The sequence below is a fragment of the Ischnura elegans genome, chromosome 6 (assembly GCF_921293095.1).
Source record: "Ischnura elegans chromosome 6, ioIscEleg1.1, whole genome shotgun sequence".
Taxonomy (NCBI): domain Eukaryota; kingdom Metazoa; phylum Arthropoda; class Insecta; order Odonata; family Coenagrionidae; genus Ischnura; species Ischnura elegans.
Genome location: NC_060251.1, coordinates 91,323,467 through 91,346,474, shown reverse-complemented (window position 1 = coordinate 91,346,474; position 23,008 = coordinate 91,323,467). Strand labels below are relative to the sequence as shown.

The following is a 23,008-nucleotide window of genomic DNA, read 5'->3' as shown; positions in this document are numbered from 1 at the left end:
AGGTTAATTTTCTCCAGTATTGTGACGACTTCTTTACTATCAATTTCTGTTCTTCTTGTCAGAGGGATATTAGATCGCATGCAAATTCCAAAATCAGGTGTTTAGTTTTTTATCTGGCCTCATTACTGCATGAAATTATCATTTTACAATATAAATCCGCACTTTAAGAGAAAACTAATTTATAACTTGGCTGGATCAAAGCGTTTTGAAGTCGTTGGTACAGTCATCAGGGCTATCTCGTAAAAGATGATGACTGAATTATTTCGAGTTAAGTAAGGAATTATTTAAAGTGCTTTTTTGGAAGATAAATTCTTTTGATTTAACATTGGAGTAATTTAGATGCGTGCAGTTCTGACCATATTCCGTATTTTAATATATCTGGATATTTTTCTGTTTTGAATGGGCATAAGAGAGGAAGATTATAACTGAAAATATTTTTAAAAATTTCCATGAGCAAGTATTTCTCAGAACCAGGATTCGAACCACTAGGCTGTGTCTTCCAAGTCGATGCGTAGAATATTGCATGACCCCTTATTGTATTGCAATGGAGACAAATTTTAGGGTGATGAAAGGAAATACCACGGAAGACAGTATGGTAATTAGAATAGTTGTACAGTTTTAGTCTTACTCACAGAAGATGAGAATTAAGAAATCGTAAGCGTTATGTTTCGCGTAAGAGACGGATGGTACATTATTCGGGAGTGATATGTCAGATACGCTATTTTCCGTGTATTCAAAAGGAATTCAACTGTACAGAGGTCCTTCTTAACCCTTTTCTTGCCGTGGGCCTGTATCGGCTTTTGCTTCCCACTAGCCGAAAATTTCCTCAAGCCAAAATATCAGCTTTAAATCAATAATTATTCCGCAACTAAACTCTTGACTAAGACATCAGAACTGATTCTACTGTTAAAAATAAATGAAATAATAATAGAATAAAAAAGAGCACGTTGCCGTACCAAACAATGATAAAACAGAATTTTTCTCGAACGTGTTACATTTAATTTTAACAGTTTTGACATTTCTCGCCAAAGCTATTCCCAATATGTGCGGGCCTAAACATCGGCTCTTGCTTCTCAGTCGAAATTTCCACCAGCCGAAATATCAGCTGTGAGGTAATTAATAGTTAAAATTAATAATTATGCCGCAACAAAACTCTAAGGCACTCTGAGGCACAAAACTCTAACGGTGGCACTAAGATGGCCGCATGCGCAATTTCATGGCCTCAGTCGGGAAGAGTACATCAGCATACTATTGTTTACAGTTAAGTGGCGTCACATGGAAAAATGACCATCATCAAACGCGGTGGCGTTCATTGCCATTGCCACGATACGAAGGCTCGCTCCCAAGTTCAAGGCTTGAGCTTTGACTGGTGCCGTGAGGAAACAATTGTACCGATTCGATTGTTCTCACGGCTCAACTTTGTTATTGCGTCCGTGAAAAATCTCCCGATGAAAACAGTAGAAAGTACTTCGCCTGGATAAAAGTGCATTTCCAGTGTGCAGCGGTCCATCGTCTCCCTTCTCGCCGCTCCGTTGGTTTCTCCTCTCTCGCAAAGCCAGCAAAAAAATGATGGAATAATGTTTTATTTTCTCGCAAAAATAACTCCCTCCGCCTCGAAGGTTACCTTTCGTTTTCACGGCTGGGAGGGGGGTTTTGAAGGGGGAGATAGGAGTGTTGTCGTTGGGCATCGTCGTGCGGGCAATGGTCGAGGGATGGAGTGGGAGAGGAAGGAATTTTAAAAAAGTTTCGGATGACTCGGAAGAAGCATGAGGCTTTCACCCACTTTCGCGTATTCCTCCGCAGAATGGGTATGTCTGGTTTGAGGAAAGAACGTACTCGGCCTTGGATACAGCGTTTCACGGGTGAGTACATGTTTATAAATATTAATCATGCTATATTCTTGGTTGCAGATGCAGTGATTTCTTAATAGATATAATGACAAAAGAGTGCATTTAGTACATTTATTTTTAAGTTTTGAGGGTAAAAGGATTATCTTTTTTACATTAGTGGCAAAAACTAACCTTAATTAAAAGAGAGCGAACTGCATACTAGATTAAAAAATAAACTTTGTTTTATTCCACACAAGATTCATTGAAAGAAACTCGACTGGTTTCGACATTTTCAGGTCATTATCAAAAGATGAACCTCCTGATGACCTGAAAATGACCTCAAAGGTCGAAACCGCTCGATTCATTAAATTAATACTGTGTGGAATACAACAGTTTACTTTTTAATCTATTGTCCCACCAAGTGAACTCGCAAACCATTGATTTCATGCGAACTTCGTTTTTAAAGTTTTGATATTATAAATTGAAACCAAACAGAGATTTTTTTTCACCTTAATAGTGAGAACTTTGGTAATAAATGTCTTGTAATAGAAAATGAGTGAAATAAGGTGAAAAATGAATGATGCTCTGAATAACGTCTTGATTGCACAATCGTTTTATTTCAATCTATATATGAATTCAGCGCCCCCATTCCTCTCTTATTCTTAATAAATTCTAGAATATTACCAAAGATTAGTAATTTCGGAATAATTTGGAATTTGAAATGGATCTAATTGGTGGCCTCCCACGCATCATAATCCAATTTAGTGAACACATTAGCAAAAGTATCTTACTTGAAGATCTTGTGGAGTCATCATAACGTTTTCGTGGAAATTTTAATGCCTGTTTTGTATATTTATGTAATCCCATGATATAATTGGTAAAATTCCCTTTGTGACTTGGGTAACTGGTGTCTTAGAATAGGAGTGATGAGAGAACAAATTTTAGTAAATTCGTGGAAAACGTGCTTTAAAAAATTTTATTCGTGTGTCCCTAGAAAAAAAAATAAATTTACTCTTTAGATTATCCAGAAATTCAATTCTAGGTGCACTTCTACCTTATTTATTTTAATTTATGGAAATCCATGATATCTGCTTTACATGAAAATTTTACCTATTTTATCGGAAAGAATTCCTGTAGTTTCGAAATACTTAAGTTTTTGGTGTAATTTGGTTGGGAAATAACCGTCATACGTGATTGCTATATTTTATGCTTACATTAAGCAGAAAATAGCTCGTGGTGTTGTAGGTGACCTTGAGTTCGAATATTTTTGACATCAAATTATTTTTTTTCGTGGTGAATTTCCTGTAGCTCTGTTTGGTAACTATTTATTGCGTGTTAAGGCTGTTTCACACGGGACACGTCCTTAAGGCCGTTTTGCACGTACTTGCACAATCTGACGTGTGTACGAAGGCGCAGTAAAAATTGCGTCGTGTAAAGCAGTGAATTGCGAGAACACATGCGAGAATGCGTGGACGTGAGATGGCAAAATAGCCCCAGTTCTAATTTCGTGCATGCATTCGCGAAATGCCACGCCATTTTATGAATTAATGCAGTTCTAACCTGCGCAATTCCGTGCCCCGTGTAAAACGGCCTTTACACAAAATGACGTGTGAACGAAGGGCAGTAAAAATTTCGTCGTGTAAAGCGGTAAATTTCTATAGAAATATGCGAGAATGCATGAACGTGAGATGGCCAAATAGCCCCTGTTCTAATTTCATGCATACATTCGCGCAAGTTCACGCCACCAAGATAAAATATTGCAGTTCTATCCGGCGCAATTCCGTTCCCTGTGTAAAACAACCTTAAAAAATAGCTGCCTCTTGTCATAGAGGCTGGACGAGAATCTTCCGCGGTCCGAAAATGTATTCCTTTCCGTGAGAGAGGAAAAGAAGGTGCTTCTTTTTCAGGAACTTGTTTTATTCCTCACGCTCCATCTCACCCCTTCCCCAAGATTAACCCCCTCCCTCCTCGTCGCGTCTTCTCCCGTAGTCCCCCTCCCCCCACACCTTTCGCTTTGCGCATGTCTTTTGTCGCTCTCCTATTGCTAAGTGAAAGTTTTTCCCGCGTGCGACGGCAAAAGCATCATTGCGGGAAATCGGGAGAAAGGGGTGAGAATCACTTCTCTTATTCGCTGCGATGTGTGTGTGTGTGTGGAAGAGACGGAGGGACTGCGATTCACGCTGCTCCCTTTTGCCTGGTCTTTGCGCGAGAATTTTTGGACTCAAACTTCCCGAGACCACGCTTTGGACATCTCCTATCCTCTCTGAAAAGAAGAGAAGTCTGGATAGTGAGAAAAAAGGGACCGGTTTTTGCCTGCCTTTCTTTTTTAATCTTATCACTTAAGTTATTTCATCAATTATTATATGCCTACTTTGTTTAATTCATTTGCAGCGTCTAAAAGTTATGACATTTCACTAGGGTCCATTGGTCAGCTGGCAGTACACAATGTCATCATTAATTACGAATCATCTGTATATTTTAGAAGTTATGGATACTTTAATACCTTTATGTGAGAATTGAATCATTCTTTCCATAGTACCGGGAGAATTGTGACGGGGGCAGTTAAAAAAGTCCATGGAAATAGCTGGTGCATTTGATTTTTCTAAAACATCGGATTTATAAAAAGGTTATACAGCGTAGAACGCACATCATGCTTGATAATTGAATGTACAAACAATGACCTTAACACTGAAAGTTACTACGATTGTTTCCATGTTGTTGCCATGGAAATAGATGTGTATTGAGTAGAGAAAAACGAAACGAATACATCAGAGAAGCAAGTGAAATAGTGATTCAAAATATTCAAGGTGTTCGCCGACCTTCGTACAGTTATTTATACGCTAAATAGACGTTATCAGTTTTCGTGTAATGAAAGATGATGTGGTTGGGTATATGCTTTGGAATTTACTGACATGTGGAAATAACAATTGTCGTATTGAGATATCTCAAATGCAATCGCGGAAGCTTTCGAGAAAATTCAAATTCATGGCGTCAATTTCCCGTATATATTAGTGAAAGTAATGTTTCTCCAGGGATCTTACTAACTTCGTCAAGTTATGTAAGGTGAAATCTTGATCAGCGGTGCTCCACCCCATATTTACCATGCGAAGTATCATGACACCACTTCAGATAACCTGACCACGCCAGTTGAATCGCTTGCAAAATATTTTTTTCTGCATTGAAAAAGCAGAATCAGTCCTTTAAACAAAAGCATGAAATAGTTATATTAGTTTCGATACGGAAAGATGTTCCATTAAACCTCAAATCTTACCGTGGTTGATTCGGCCTCTATACCCCAACTGTAAATCATGTTGCAAGAACATTATTCAAGAATAAACCATGAAGAGTTACCACATGGTCATTAGAAAGAATCGAAATTCAGTTTTGGTAATATATTTTTCCATATGATTCGTATTCACTTCCATTCAGCCCAGACCCCGATGATTCATTTGAAACACCAGATTTAAAAAAAGGTAGAATAGCGTGGAATGAAAGTCACCCTAGACAATTGAATATGCAAGTATTAGCCTTAAAGTGAAATTTGTATACGTACTCGTGTAATAAATGGCACTAAATTTATTGTTGCTTCAGGTCATCCTATTTTTTTTCTTTTTTGTGAGAAGTCTTAGGTCGGAGCAAAAAAAGGCCGGTTCAAGGAATCCCTTACATATTCTTCTTGCCCTCCTTCCATGGAAAATGTCCACATTCTAGAGGTTTTCGTAGAAAACGTTTTAATGGAGTGGGTAAGTCAGTTCGAAACAGAGGACCCTTCTGCTCTTGCGTATCGTCCACAACGAAGTCTTACCCAACTACCTTGACCTGCATGACATCACTTGAATTTTAAGATGGCAAACATTTTCAAAAGTGAATGCGAGCCAACTGTTACAAAACTAAGATATACAAGTGCAGTATTGTTTCCTTTTGAATTTTAAGCTTCTTAAATATAAGGAAAAAACTGTGCGACGGAAATAAATATTTAAAATATTTTTTGGGCTTAGGTGGACAAAAAATTATCATCTTTATTTCTCGAATTTTATTGTGCTCAAAATTCAGTACCAAGCATTTTAAGGCACTATTTAACTCCAATTCAGTCTTTATTATTTATTAGCTATTTATTGCAATTTCTCTCTTTTTTAAGGCACGAACCTTTAGATTCTTTACAATTATTTGTTTGACCTTCATTTAATGAATCTCTTTTTGCAAGTAATTTTTATTCAGACACTTTTAATTCCACTTTAAATTTGTTGGTGATGCTAATATTCGGCTAAAATTTGCTTCAGAAATCTTGTTAATATAGAATTTTGAGTTATATTAGCATTTTAGCGCGGTGTTGAGACAATTCCACGTATCCCATTATAATTAAGTTCATTTTGCAAATAGCCTAAGCTGGTATTCATTCGTAGTGAAGTTACAATGTAATTTTATGAGGATTCGAAATGCACACCTCTTTGCTCGATCCCCACATATTATTTGTCAGTAAATGTAAAGCAATTTCTTTCTGGAACTATCAAAATATAATTGTCTCGCGTCTTTATTAATTAGGCCTTAATGGAAGGCATTATAAGAATGATAATTTACTCAATAGGTGGATAAGTACTTTCGTTTTCTTTCTGCACACATTGAGCTAGCGTAAAGGCAATTGAGCTTCTAAGTAAACCTCTAAAAACAGTCCCAATATACCAATTATTCAACTTTTCAACGTTTATTTTCATTTGCATGTTCGGTGTTGTAGGTCTTTTTTCCACCATTTGAAAAGCTTATGGCTCGCACATTTTTTATGCAGATTATGCTAATTTGAAATGATTGTAAAACAATTTACATTAAACAAACGTATTTTGATTTATATTCAGGTCATTTTGGAGTAGATATTTCTCCAGCTGGATGAGAGGAAGTTTATCCTAAATATATCTTTCCAAAAAGTGCCGCAAAAATGAAATTTTGCTGAAATTCATAAATTAGGACGTATTAAATGTATTGACTCTCACCCGTAGCTAGGGAAAGTGCATTTTGATCTTGCTCCTCATCGATTAATCTTTCAATCGCGTACTTTCTAAATCCGCCTGCTCTCGTGATTTACCAGAGCACTTTTGCATTCTCATCAGGTCGAGGGAACGTCAGGGATGCTGGATGTTTAAAGGTCGAAGGCAGGAATTTTGTCCTGAAAAGACGTAGGTCGGTATTGAATCAGTGCATATGTGTTGCCAAGACTCATTTACTGAAAAATTCCCATCAGTGAGTTACCTCGTTTTCCTACCAACTTCGCTCCCTGACCTATTCAGGCACAAACTTATCGAGTAAATATAATCACGACCTACTTTCTGAGTATCCATCCGGAGAAATTTTACAGCTTCCTTTTAGTAAAGGTGAATATGCATATATATTTGTTTTAAAGAGTTAGCATAGCTTTTATTGCTGAAGGATTTACGTATGCCTATTAAAATAAATTTAAGACTTACAATTTTAAAGACTAATCCACAAAGCAAGGATGTCATAAATATGCTTCAAAAAGTAAATATTTTGGATGCTTATAAATCACTGACTATTGACAGCTATGCAGACTTTTTAAAACAAACGTACATGCATATTCTCAATTTACTAAATAGTTAGATTTCTCAGGATAGATGCTCAGAAAGTGGATGGTTTTATTATTTACTGAAATATTTTTTTTTAAATCAAAAAAGGTATTGAAATCAAAACTATTTTGTATAATTTGAAATACATTCCTGACTTACTGTTGATGGAATGAAAACTGTATGCTCTTTGTGGGATATGATCGAATTCGTGCTTCAAGATTGTCGTTTACATGACAAATTAGTCGGATATTTTACGCTATTTGAGCGTGTAAAAGGATCTTCTTCATTCTTCAGTGCCTATTGTGCTTGGCTGTTGTATATTCATGAAGGAAATCGTTTCGCTTTGCCATTCCATTGCCCAAAAAGTCCGATTTGTATTCGTTCGTGAGCGCGAATGGTCATGGACTTTTGCTTCTCCTCCTGAAACCCATCCGGTAAGTGGGTTAACGGCTCTCGAAAAACTCGTACTCCAGTCGGAAGGGAGAGGGGAAGAGAGAGAGAGAGAGAGAGAGAGAGAGAGAGAGAGAGAGAGAGAGAGAGAGAGAGAGAGAGAAATGCATATGAATAACCTTATTTAGGAGCGACATTGAAATCATATTTTTTGCTGTTTTTTTCGGCGGTTTATCTGCATTCTTCTGCGGGTCACGAAGCCAAACCCTCAAGCAAGCGTGTGCATTGAAATTCTCAACCATGATTATCGAAGAAAAAAAGTTACTGATTGTTTTAAGTTCTGCATTCGTCGTTGCTGCCTCCTTTACATTTACTTATCCTATACGCTGTATGCAAATGAAACTCTAACCCAGCATCAATGACGAAAACCTGCAGCTACAGCTTGTTGGCATCTGTCGTAATTTCGTCTAATAGCTACAATGATATTTGCTCTCGGGTTTTCTACCGCGTCACTCGGCTTGCGGACCACAATACCTTTTAACTAGTGTCTACGAAACAACAAATTTCGCCAGCTGTGCTGCCAGCGTCTTCAGGTTGAAGGAAACTGTAGCCTAAAAGCCAACTGACGCGGAATAAAACCCGAGAAATTTTCAAACAAGAACGAACTATCCCCGCGAAAACCTTCGTTCTAATGGTTGAAATTATATGCATTAGCTACTTCACTCGGATATGTCATTAATGATGTTTTTTGGCCTTTCACTGAACCTGTGAACGCCACATTCATGCACCATAAAATAATTCCGAAATTATCATCATGAAATGTTGTTTTTCCCCTAAAGCAGCCAAAATAATGAACGCGTATTATAGACCCATTATTTTAACTTCCTAAAATTTTTATGAATATCTATATAGTGTGAGTAGTCTTTGAGAATATTATGGCTAAACTCTTGAAATTAGACATTGTATATTTACCTTGGTGATATTGGTGGCGTCGAGGCAATAAATTCTCCCTAAACAGTAATGGTTACCCGAGCAAGAACTAGAAAATATCAAAGAGAATAAACGTAGAAATTTCTTGATTTAACGAACTTTTCTTTATTGCAATGAGATTTGCGTTATTGATTTTCAGTGAATTAATCTCCCCAATAACTAACCATATCTACTAATATTCCTTATAGTTGAAAATGTCCTCAGAGGGAAGAAACACGTAGGATGTTTTGTTTTCCATTTTCTATGATGTGTGTGTCTAGTATGTTATCTATCAACGTCGTTGATGAGTAACATTGTGTCTTGTTCACGCCTTGATTCGCAGCACTTTATCCTTTCCGGGCGGTGAACTCTTGATGGAGTCCAAGTTCACGAATTTCGGCGTGGAAATTATCCGGTGCCTTTCAAGACCTTGGAGCTTGGGAGTAGGTCGCGGTTAAGTCAAGCGATGCAAAAACTTGATATCGCCGACAATTTTTTCGAGTCTGATTAACGGTTCTTGTGACGCAGAGGCTGGATGTTGTGCATCATTGAAATTGAAGTTGAGAAGAATTATGACTGTGTTACTGTTACTGTAAGAATAGGGGACAAGCTACGTTCGGTGAAATTTATGAGTCTATTAATAGTCATCTTTAAAATACTCAGATTATATTTCGTAGAAGGACCTAAGTACCATTTATTTTCAAAACCCCGAAAAAAATCGGATATTTGTTTAATATCAGTTCTCCTTCTCCTGAATCCTAGATGTTTTTGGCTTCATTTGTGGTTATCATTACTTTCAAAATATCTATTACGTCATACATTTTATTCTCAAATGGCAATTTTATATGAAAATCAACCAAAGGACGAATAAATCAACTCATTCTGGGGTAAAATCTGATGCTTTCCTGGCGAATATATTCGAAAAAGGCTATTCGGGCTTCCAGCCGGGTGGTCTCCCTCCATTCTGCCAACGTTTCGTAACACGAGTCGGGTTCCATCCTCAGGGCTAAACTAGGGCTCAGGGTTCTTTTATTTAGCCCTGAGGATGAAAGCCGACTCGTGTTCCGAAACGTTGGCTGAATGGAGGGAGACCACCCGGCTGGAAGCCCGAATATCCTTTTTCAACTCATTCTGTTTTTACGATTCTTAATGAAACGATTGAAGACCGTCGATTGAAAAAACAATCCTTCTTGTCTCAGCAAGAATTGATAAGTGAGGCGGATTTGACTTGATCTTCTCGAACTGCCAAGGAAATCATGCTGATGGGCCTGCAGGATTTATTGGTCTAGTAGAGTTTAAAAATTATTCATTTTAGCAAGTTAAATGTATTTATATCAATAAGAAAACCTATGAAAAACCTCCGATCGTGCACTGTGGGTATTGATTTATGTGATATCATCTTCTTAACATTCTTTTCAAGTACAATAGTATCGTCTGATGTTAATTATTTAACATATTGAATCTTGAATCAATCAATAATTCTTCATGTTTAAAAAATATGGCATGATGGCGCAACAAGGAGTAACTATGGGCACAAAATACCTTTTCTTGTCCGTCATGTGGGTACATTCAACAAATGCCTTATTCTCACTAATTTGTGGTGATTGGGCGAATAGTTTTTGCACGCCTCTTTAAACATTCAGCTTGTGAATCCGTTATTTCATTATGATCGAGGACTTTTATTTCTGTCGAAAAAAAAACGAGTAACACGGCTTCATAAAAACAATACTTCAATATCACGCAAAACTGACCTGAGGGCACTAAGAATGCATTACTGTCCCCTTGGAGGAGTTATACCATTAGACAATCAGTTAATAAATATGCACTTTCCCATAAATTTATGAATTGGAGACGTTATTTTCGTCAACATACTTCACTTTCAAGTCTGTTTCAATTTGAGCTGACCGGCAAAAATGACATGTTTTTTACGCAGTGTGCCAAGCCTAATCGTCAATGAATGCATTATTCCTTTGGAAGCATATTAATTTTCCTAGCCGACCTTATTAATCAAAGGCTGAAGGCGTGAGTGTCGTCGAGAAAGGTGAAGTTCAAATATACAAAGAGGAAGAGGGACGACGAAGTGCTGGACATGGTGTGAGAAGCGAGGCAGCTTATGGATGAGATACAAAGGAGACAGAAGGTTTAGATGGAGCCAGCATTAAGCGGGAAGGGGATGCTAAAAGCCGCCTAGGTGGGAAAAATGTTAGGTAAGCGAGGGAATGGTAGGATGAGAACAGGATTAATAGATGGAGTGAAAGGGATTAGGCATTGTTGTGAATTGGAAAGGGAAATGGGGAGGGGGGAGATCAGACTGGGTAATTCGTAAGACCCTTCATGCAAACCTACTTTGACTAATAGAACGCTTAACCTCCTCAGTCCCGGGACGTATGCCGTTATTTTTGGCCTGAATTTACTGGTTTCTGGTTAATTAGATGTTAAAAACAACGTTACAGATTTAAGTGCTTCTGTATGATGCTCTCTTCTGACAGGACCCGCTGAAAAAGTTACAGTTTCAACATTCCACGTAGCCAAGCGGTAAAAAATTCAAGCGTCGATGTATTGTATACAAAACGCCAGGACCGAAGAGGTTTAGGGATTAACCAGTTAATTGCGCACGATAACTTTTAGAGAGGGAAGAAATGAGTTTGCACAAAAAGGTGAGCTGGTAGAAGAATTGAGTAGAGATCTACGTCAAAGCAATCTCTGAAGAACTTAAGGGGGCAACTGATGAAGGGAGTAAAAGACGAAAAAATTAAAATAAGAGGGTTAGCTTACAAGATAGCTGAGCGGTGATCTGCTTAAACCCACGTCTCGGAATTCTCGAGGTGGTAGGGAACGAGTAAAAATCTCTCAGAACTGCCAATGGGTGAGGAACTGCAATGCTGTCAACGTTTCGCCGACTGAATAGGCTATCATCTTCAGGGCTGGTAGTCTACCTCCTCACAATAAGGCCTGTATATATTGGCTTAGGTGGTCTTCGAAACGCAAACGGCATTCCAGTTCCTGACCCGGTGGGCAGTCCCGAGAGTTTTTCACGCAGTCTATCACTCGGGAAAGCTCCCAATCCTTCGACAAGGGATTGCGCACGTGTTATGACAATGGTTATCACTCGGAATATTCAAACATGCATGGGCAGAAAGGTATTCTCGGGTTTTACGCCGGGTAATTGTCAACATGTCTCCCAGCATTTCGAAGAACGACTTGCTCTTCCTACTGGAGAGGATCTTTTGAAGGTGAAGATTGATTCAGAAGGTCCCCGGAGGATGAAGAGTATGTCGTTCTTCGAAACGTAGGGGGGAAAAAAATGCTGAAAATTACTCGGTGGACAACCTGTGAAAAATATTGTGCTTGATACGCCGGGAAAATCTAAGATCTTGCTTCAAACATATTTATCCGCCGTGATGGCCACTGACCTTCATGTTGTCGTTTTCTCCCCCTCAGCCGTTTGTACAGAATGGGCGTCGGTCGTTGAAGTCTCCTGGATTTCCGGTGTGTTGTTAATTTTCGCGACGAAAACTAATCGGGAGCCACTCGGGGGATATAGAAATGTAGAGGAAGAACGGTGTCTCTTCCGGGCGAACGTCTTGAGGAGACTGTCGGTCGGTCAGGAGGAGGTTGTGCTGGATCCACCACTAGGGCACTGGGAACTCTCACTGATATCCAGAAAGAAAGGGCTTTTCACTTTATATACGACCCCTCAAACCACGGCTTCCCCCTCCACCATTTCCCCACCCCTCCTGCCCCCATTCCACCTCCCTATAAGGACACCTCTTCTCCCCCCACCCCTCCCCCTCCTCCGAGGCACTCCGCCTTTGGCTCCCTCGTCCACATCCCGGGCGTGCACTTTCGGGACCGCTTCGGTCGTCTCTCTCTGCACTCATTCCTTCTTAGAGCACGCCGACCCATTCTAGTCAATCTCCTCCGTAGTCAATCATGTGGAGGAGTCTGGTGTAATTATCGCGGTGCCAACCTCAGAGAATGTTTTTTTCTTCAATATATATATAAGTATATATATGCATTCGTTTTTGCGCGAGTTTGGAAAAAAAGAAAATATCCGCGATTTTAAGACGAGATATTGTAGCCTTTTACTGTGTTTTTATAATTTTTCCAATGAGTTTCACCGCCTTATTGCAATATCAGAGATTTGAATCTTTTGTTTATAACAATAGCTAGCTATTTGATTCGTTGTGCAGGTAAAAAGTTTTCAAAAAACAGGTGCAAGAAGGAAAGAAAATAAATTACAAAACAAGTGAAAGAGGTCATGGTTGGAAAATTATTAAAAATAATATAGAAGACTGCAAATGTATACGGAAACGGATGCTAGCTACTTGTACGAAGCTGTTTGAAATTTAAAATTGATATCCGTGCTTTCAGACCAACATTTGTAGTCTTTAAGGGTATTTTTATTGTTTTTCCAATGAGTTTCACCGACCTATGTCTTCATCAGAGATTTTAATCTTTTTTATATAAATTTCAGGTCATTGTTGTCGTTGTACGGCTAGATTTTTAACATAATTATGTTGATAAGTAGAATCATATGAAAAAAGAAAAGAAATTACAAAGCAAGTGAAAGAACTAATGCTTACAATTAGAAAATTATAAAAAATAATGTGGAAGACTAAATATATTCGGAAACGAGTGTTGAGTATTTCTAAAAATTTAAGCCTGAATCTGTTTGATTTGTAATGTAAAATATACACATTTTTTCACCTTTTGTTAAATTTTTTCGAAGTTTCTGGGCCAATGTTTACGAGACGTATGCAAGTGCTATCATTATTCCAAATTTTCTGTTTGTAGAAGCAAAACACTTGGTCCTGGAATGACACCATTACTTCTGGCTCACTGTCCCAATGCTCCAGTAATATTCACATTAAATAACGTAGCATGGAGGTAAGTATTTAAAAGTATGACGAAGGAAAATTCCCTTATTTTTCTTCCCTTTGTCATACTTTTGCATAGATTCCACATTCTATTCGAATTAATATTTTGGCAAAATTATGCTCGAATCAATATTCGAATCAATATAACCAGGAGGAGGATATCAAGCACTATCAATAAGAGATTATAACGGCAGCGATGGAACTCATAGATAGATTGCGTGGCTTGTAGTGTAGCCAACTAACCTATGTAAAACTTATTGCATGTTTCTCAATTTTATTATTATTTCTAACAGCATATAGTAGTATAATTTGTTAGTATACGTGACGTTTTTTGGACGGTGTGGTGTGCATGTGGGAGTCCAATGCATGCTGGTGATTGATCACCCCCTGCCAAACACCATAGAGGTGGCTCGCAGGGTATTATGTAGAAGTAGGTGTAGATGTATGCATCTGCTTTTTTGCTTAGTGATGAGACCATAAAATGCAGAGGATTTAATAATTCGAAGTACTCTGACTTTGGTTTCGGCAACAACGTCTAGGTGTGCATTTTGGAACCTCTTCAGACTTCGCTACTCATATAAAATTACCGCCTCTCATTCTTCCTGAACGCTGGAAAAATTCTCGTCGGCATGCATTCGGAAATTTTTTAGCATCCTGGATCAATTGGCTAGTGTAATGAATTTGATAAAATATGCGTAATAATATTAAATATTATCTTAAAAAAAGAAAAGCAGAAACTTTATTTGTTTTTCAAGATAATTACGCACTTTTCTTTCTTCCGCCGTTGTTTTGCCTACTTTAAAGTAGTAGTAATTTAAAATAGTAGTCATTTAAAATAGTAGTAATTTTTTATAGCATAATACTCAGACAATTTGAAGAGGTTTTAAAATCTGAAAACTATTAATTAAATATGTATTTAAAATAAAAAATAGTAAACACAGCGAATTTCAACCCGTCATAATATTTTAAATGCAGTAATTTGCAGATAGATTGGATGGATTCAAGATTCACTCGGATTCGAGATTCGATATTCATATGGATTCGATAGTCACGTGAATTCTATATTCCCTCGGTTCATTACGAACGATTTAAAGAACCAATTCATTCATTGCCAAGAATCAAATCCCAGGAACCTCTCCATTAGAAGGAGAAATGTAAGTAAAGAAAAGTAAAATTAAAAAATGATTAAAATAATACGTTCTTTTCAAAAAACAGTATGAAGTGCACTTACAAGTAAAAAAATAACCTTTATTACAAGAATATAGTGTGGGTTCTGATTATATTCATTAATCATCGAACAATGAAATGAAATTTTAAATACCTGATTATTAAACATTGTACCTATTTCCGTTAGAAAAATAGCAATCGTGCAAAATTTTAAACTGATCCAACAATGGGAATTGGGTTAAAAATCAATAACGAGATTACGTCGATGAAAGAGAGAAACGGACGCAGCTAGCCAATAAAAAACGCAGGGCCGGCTCTAAGGTCTAAGGTAAATCTCAGAGATTTTATTTTTATCTTATACTTTTTAGTGGTGACTCATGCAATCGATTAGACCAGAGCCGTGGAAGAAATTTCTGCCAAAAATACTACGGGCGTTTTTTTTTCACCCTCCGATGGGCCATGAACAGAAGATGAAATGATAGGTTAAAAATTATTCCATTGGTAAATATTGAGAACTCTTGTGGTGTCCTTTCAACATTATCGCATCTGCGATTGAGAAATTGGTCGTGCCTGTGGACAAGCTTCACTGTACCTTAGGATTTTGCCGCCAAAGGTTTCCAATGAATTTTGCCTTTGTTCTGAAGCTCATCGCTCGCTGGAAAACGCTTCCCTACAAGCCACCTCTTTATTGCAGCGTAAAGATTTAAGTTGACTTGGAGGACGCGCAGTTGCGGTATCTGCGCAACAACCGATCTTTTATGGTGTTTTTGCTGATCAATCGGAGGTTGAAAAATAAACGGCCCTTGTATAACAAACACTATGTATTGAGATAATTTATAACTATTTTCCAAGTCGAAATATAGTTAATGAGCTAGAGCCTGGAGGAAAATAATTTAAAATGTCTGATAAATTGATATTATTTTGTAATCAGAAGCAAGCTAGTGTGCAACGTTTTAAGCCGATCCGACGATGAGAGATGAGTTCAAAAATTTAATAAAATTCCATTGATGAAGTAGACGAAGCAAGTTTAAATAAGCGTGTAATAATTATTATTATTAAAGTATTCTACCGATTAAGGTAGGTTTCCAAGGTAATACTTTAGTATTATGGGAGCCTTCTTTCAAGCACTTCCCTCTTCAATTCACTGTAAGGCCCACTCCCTTTCATCTTATCTAAAAATCCTATCCATTTTCTTTCTCTCCCTCGTTTACCCAACATTATACCCTGTAACACTGTCTTCAACTTCCCTACTCCTGTAAGTACTCCCTCCATCCAGACCTTCTGTCTCCTCCGCATTTCATTTAAAATCAGCCTCTCCTCACCCAGCATTGTCCAGTACTTCGTCGTTCCTCCTTCTCTCCGTTCATTTCACCCTCTCCATTCTTCTCCAAACCCACATCTCGAATGACTCCAGTTTTTCTCGTCCTCCTTCCTAAGTGCTAGGCGCGCTAGGCTTAGATTGCTTAAGCAATTGAGAATGGACATCTCTAAGAGCGACACGGGGAACATAATATGAAGGCCCCACTATATTTCCAGGTCCGATAGAAGCGATAAATTAAGAGAGGTGTTTTGCCGAACGGATAGATGTGGAAATTCTTTTTTCTCCTGAAACATAAAGGACTTTAATAAATGTTAGTCCTAACTTCGTGAGAGCACTTCATTTTAATGTGTAAACGGCTGGTGTCCTAACACCCCCTGCCACGCGTCTTTCAGGTGGCTTGCGGGGTATTATGTAGATATAGATGAAGTGCTCGCGTTCGTGTAGTAATAAGCAAGGAAAAGCACGTAAGAGAATGGGTTTAGGATAGAATGGAAGGCAATTGGCTGCGTGCGAATTGAAGAAAGGAATTTCAGTGTAGGAGGGTCGATAGGGCGGGGAGAATCTCAAAATGTTTCAATTCAACATGCCTTAACCGCTATAATAAATATGATAATAATAAGGACGCTGGATTTGGTTCAGTTGTCCACTTTTTCACGTGCAATTTTGGGACCGCTTTGATCCTTGCGACGCGTGCTATTCGTATTTTTAATTCCCGTTAAGAGCTCGCTAACCCTTTTGATTCTTTCAGCTAATCGTGGAAAGGAGCCCAGCGTATTTCTCACAGTGCTCACCGGAGAGGAATTGATTTTTTTTTCAAATAAGTTACCTCATTTGTTCAATTCCGAAAAAAGAATATCCGCATTTTTTTTTCACATTCAATCGTATGACCAGCCTCCGAGTTATGGCTAGATCGACTTTCGAGAGCCATATCATTCCAGTTACATCGTGTGAATGTATAAAAGGAAAAAAATCGGCTCTATCGGCGGTGGAATTATTCAGTTTTTTCTGTCTTCCTGAACTGATGCAGAAGTAATATTCATGTGAATAGTATAGCAAAGCAACCTTTTAAAATATGTATGTATTCGTGTATGACGGTGTGGAGGATTTTATTGCATTTATCGCGTTACCAATAATAGAAGAAAGTTCTTTTATGCGAGAACAGGTATGTTATTTTTTTTCGAGTTTAGAAAAAAAAACCATCCGCATTCTTCATTCTTACTAAGTGATTTTTCTTCGCGTTCGTGTCATACTTGGACTGGCATTAGAGAGCCGATATTATTCCCATGAAATTCATGTTAATAGCCCTCAGGACAAAAACAGCTTCAATCGGGAATGGAATCGCATGGCTTCGTTTGATTGCATATTTGTAATAGTCTCGTGAACAGGGTAGCGTATTAGTCATTCATACGCTTCGCTTTCGTATTTTTCCGATGAATAAAAGGATAGATCCCCGTCTTTCTGTCTTTTGTTAACTTTTACTCATAAAATTATTATATTTTAGAGCGTCATTATTATTATTGCATATAAATGGCGATATATACTGCATGAGTTAAATAGTCTTCTTGGTTACTGTATTGGGATGCGTGGGGACTATGTGGAAGCTGGATTCAATGAAAGCAAAGACCTTAGGGCCTGGGAATCCATAGGCACATGTTTTGATATCCGTTATAGGCAGGGATGGCGATAGAAACTGTACGAAAGTCAAAACCAGCGAAATTTCAATCATTTCGTTCCCATGAGCGAAATGTAGAAACAAAACGAAATGGATTTAAAAAAACCAGTGACTCAGGGTCGAAACGAAACCGGAGTCAAAACTACTTCGGGTCGAGACTTAACTAAAGCCGTGTCCCAATTGGCCATTTGGCTATGCCAATTCCAGGATTTAGCCATGACGCCATCTTGGAAGGATGTCCCAACTCGTTAGCCAGCATAAGGGAGGGAATTTAGGCAGCTAACGCGGCCGCCAGATTTAGGCATCGAGGAGTGCATCCTTCGCCCCACTTTTCCCATGATTCAAAGCGTGCAAAGCGTCTTCAGGAGAAAGGGCATCATGGCTGTCAACAAGGGATAGTACTTGTTTGCAAGTAGTGTTGATATTTTGAGAATTGTTCGAATAATTATTAATTTTTATTTTGTTTATAATAATGAAATTGCGTTAATGGAAGTGTAAGAATTCCGGAGAAATTAGTTAAAGAGAAGGCGGCGTTAATTTTAATGCTAATTAATGTTTATATGCTTCTTGTGTATGTATATGTTATTTTATAACTTTTTATACCGATCACATGTTATCTTTTGCTACCGTTTACTTTTCTAACGTGTTAAATAATGCTTATTGATGTTTATATGCTTCTAATATATTCTTATAATTATGTAACACTATGTCTAAATTCTTATTTAACACTTTTTGTACATTAGGTTAACACCCGTAAGAATAAACAATTATTATTATATGTTATTGGACAAAGTCCCGAAATTGGAATCGGAATAAGTAACAAAAATTAAAATATATAAGTAGTGATTAAAAGATGATACCGAAACCTGATTTATGTACGTAAACCATACTTTAAATAAATTTTGAAAATAAATCCCAAGTCAGACGGTGACCGTTTGAATAGACTAAATAGACCTGTTCTAATAATACAAAACTAAAAATTAAATTGCTAAAATGTAAGGAATTCAAAAAAGTACTTGGTTGAGAGACGATTGAAATATTACAAACCAATTAAAAGGGATATACGTTAACATTTCGCCACAAACTTAGCTAAAACCTCTTTAGCAAAACCATACGGAACTAAAAATACGAATTTGAAAGTATACCCCTACTTTACCATTACAAAAAGGTTGTCTAAGCAGGGGCGCCGACTTATAAAAAATATTGGGGGGGGCCATATCGGAGGTCTTTCCCCGGGAAGAGGTTAAATCCAAAGCGTGTCGCAGCACCGAAACACTACCATGATTCACACTACTTGATTCAGTTAACCTGCTTAACCTTATAATTATTTGTTTCAACACACATTGCTGAATTTATTTAAAAGGTAACTATCGTCAAACATGGGAAATAAAAATCAACAATATATTTTTGTAATTTCACAAAGCATAATATAACTTAATAATTTTCTTGAATTATTGAGGGGGCTCCGCCCCCCCAAACGAATCTTTGAGGGGGCTCGGGCCCCCTCAAGCCCCATGGAGTCGGCGCCACTGTGTCTAAGATACTAAAATTATGATTAAATACTCTTCTCCTCTCAAAATCACATTTTAACAATTTAGGGTGGGTTTTGTTCATCATTTGTTCAAATCATTCCGATTATCTCTTGTTTTGCATTAGCCTAGTGCCCAGTAGATGGCAGCACCTGCGTAAGGATGTCCCAATCCATGCTCCCTTGTGGTTGGCTGCCCAGAATCTGGCTGACTAAATACATGATGCCTAATGGCTAACGAGTTGGGACACGGCTTAAACCTCTGGGACGAAACGAAACGCAGATATTGTCTCGCACTGGAGGGACCACGTGCTTCACCTTCGAACAGTTCAGTTTCGACCCACACACCGAGTACAAAGGACGGTTGAATGAAGTAGAGGTTCGGCCTACAACCATTAGATGCATGGGGCACTCATATTTTTACCATTAACAGGAGAACGGTGAACGCAAACTCGCCGTTCGATTTTTAAGCTCGATGTTTTAACCTCTCTACCCGTATGTCAAACGTAATGGCTCGAAACTAATCCCTCTCGTCCCCCTCCAGTCAACTTTTGGGATCGAAATTTAACTATGAGCAGCGGAGTTTCGATTAATTTCGTTTCGTTCATGGGAGTTAAGTTTTTTCCCGAGTCGAAACTAAACTCCTTGGTGATTTTAATTTCGTGCGGGAACGAAACTAAACCTAGGCCTCGTATTTTCGTTTCGCTCCGGGTCACTTGCCATCCCTGGTTCTAGGTAAACATATCCCTTGGAAATTAATTTGAATTGCTACACCATAAACAATCCCGATTAAAATAACTATTAACAAAAGTAACAGGTGATAAATATCCTTTGCGTATCTTAATACTGCCATAAAAGGTCTCCTGGGAGGAGGATAATAGACATAGACTTCAAATTGGAAATATTTAAGGTTACATTCCTTCCTGGCACTATCTGGTATCGCAATTGACGAAAAGTTGTCTAAATCAATTGAATTTTATTAAAATCTTTCTTTGATGATAGCCGCTATAAGTTGCATTTTCCTCGTGACCTTTTTCCCTCCATTTGAGTCTCTCTATGGAGATACCATCCTTGGATATCTCTATAGTTTTTGGGTTTCGCCTCTTTGAATCCAGAAGCCATGGAAAAATCTACTAATCAACGCCACGGAAAACTACGTGCATAAATATTGATGCAGGATATCGGTATGGTATAATATAATGGGTTTATGGTATTTAAATGGGTTTAAAAATGCCCCCACTCGCGACACTCACGGCAGAGCGATGCGATTTTTCTCTGGGAATAAAGCAACGATTACGGCTGTCAAATAAAATTTAGATTCGTGTTAGCATAATACATATAGGTAATATATTACTTGCCGTTTCTCACGAATGCAAAATACTATATAGTAAATATTACGAATAAATGGATCAATTTACGCTCATCGTCGCCCTGGGAATATTTTTTAAACCCGATTAAAAAGCGAGCTAAGTGCAAAGAGCAGCGTATATGAAGCTTCTGCCGAAAGGACTGGGGCCTTCTCTATGTAGAACCATTGAATTTACCCATTATGTCAATTGAAGTTTCAAACAGGTGTAACTGATGTGTTGAATGGAGCGAACGAACTATTCATGATTTGTGAGAACTCACACCTCCCTTGTGTCCATGTGATGGAATACTTCTATTTCTGCCGCGAAGATGTGCAATTTTAGCGTATTATATGTTGATAAAAACATACTACCTGCCAGATATTGAGTGAGCGAACTGGCTCTATGATGTAGACATATTTAGGACACCTTATACAGAAGCATGGTGATCAGCTCATTGATCGCATGGGATAAGGAGTCCTGATTTTGATTCTCGATATTACTGAGTTTCCTTGACGTAAAACATGAGTTTTTCTTCATTTTTTCGACAGTATATTTCTAGCCGGAAGTAGTGCGCTTATTTTTTGCTATAAGTTATCATATCAAATCATGTGGAATGATATCGTGAGATTTGCCTTTTTAGAATCTGCTTATTGCTTTTCTTGTAGGTACCTGAGATTGGAAGACGAGTTGGTGGTGTGTATAAGTTTTTGATTAATTTCCAGATAAGCCTGGATTTTTAGTACCAGCAAGCGCAAAATACTTTCCTTCATGCGTCAATCTGCAATGTATCTGTTTACTTTCATGATTCTTACGAAGATTTTCTCATCTTGTAGGAGCTTTTATATCGTGCCTTTAGCGAAGGAAAGAAATTCTCTTTTTTGATGGTGCAGACAAGTTTCCCGTAGTTGTTTTTTGTGACTGATTCTTTTTTGTTTTACGTCGCATCTTTTTTGGGAATCTTTTTAGTAGGCAAAGGGGTTGTTGTCAGAAATAGGGGCCAACTTTGATACCTGTACGTATGCATTAAAAAAAAGAAAATGCATTACATTTTTGAAATTGCAATGGGTGGTAAGGGAAAAAGGCAATATGACATGATAAACCTTTGAACCGCGTTCCCTTGAGTTAATTACCGTTGAACTTTCTTGATAATTGGCACCCTTTTCATATTTATTCTATAATTTAATGCAATCATTAATCTAACCAATTCGTGGTTTTCCTCTTTCCTTTCTCCACGAAAAACGTCACTCGAACGTACCAGCTTATCCGTCAGTTTTTAGCTGCCATAATGACCTCAATCATGGTCTACCTCGCTAAATAAATTGAAAATGAAAGGCTCTTCACCGGAAACTGCTTTTCACTTTCCGAAATCCGCTTTTTCCCACCATCATGATTAAATTTACGTTTTCGTTTCAGGTCGTACGTTTCCACCCTGTGGTCCATGCCCCAATGACCCCGTGTAGGGTGCACATCTATTTTTCTATTCTATGAATCAAATTCAAATTTTTTATAAAGTATGGTAAAATTAAAGATAATTACGGCGTTTATTTATGTTAACACTTCTTGATAGTTTAATTTGGCCGTTGTTGCCATTTGAAGTCTTTTAATCATAGTAGTATTACTTCATTTATTTCGAAAATTTGCTGAATTCAGGAAAAATATAAATTTAAATGGTTAAATAAAATGCAAAAACGATTCACGGGTTTTTCACCGGGTAATTGGCTCCATGCCTCCCGACTTTTCGAAGAACAACTTACTCTTCATCCTCAGGGGATCTTATTAATTGGAGCTAATTACTCGGTGGAAAACCCTAGAATTCTTTCTGCACTTGATACGCCGGTTGAATCCAATATCTTACAATATAGTTATCCCATTGTATCCCATATTTGTGAGGACGTATCTGTCTAAGGTTACATTTGTGTTTCGATATTAAAAAGTCAATAAATCTCCGCTAGCCTTGACGTCATAATGTCTACGTGTGAGTGTAGGGTGCAGAAGCTTTAATAGCATAGAGTGAATTAGGCCAACTCGGGTTTTCAGCCGGGTGATTATGTCGATTTTCTCCTACGTTTCGAGATCCGACACGTTCCTCATCATCAAGTTTAGATGCTGGTACCATAACTGGCCTATATTTATGCATGTACAGCAGGTGTGATCTCTTCCTATTGACTTACCGCTAAGTAAATCATCACTCGCTTCCCTCAAAAGGGAACTTCACGTAAAACTTCTCCAAGAACAACAATGAGACATGTGTCATCATGGGAACAGTAGAAATTATTCAATACTTATCTCCTTCTGCTTCATCGTAGAGAATAACATCTTAGAGCATCTTC

At 37.9% G+C, this 23,008-nt stretch overlaps 1 protein-coding gene across 1 annotated transcript in view; it reads right to left on the bottom strand.

Moving 5' to 3' along the window:
- LOC124161160 (arginine-glutamic acid dipeptide repeats protein) overlaps positions 1–12,403 on the bottom strand; it is an 80,779-nt gene extending 68,376 nt beyond the window's left edge. Inside the window, exon 1 of the mRNA XM_046537392.1 lies at positions 12,175–12,403. Within this exon, the coding sequence (XP_046393348.1) occupies positions 12,175–12,180 (6 nt within the window). The 5' untranslated portion in view covers positions 12,181–12,403. The remainder of the gene's footprint in view (positions 1–12,174) is intronic.
- Between the last annotated feature and the right edge of the window lie 10,605 nt (positions 12,404–23,008).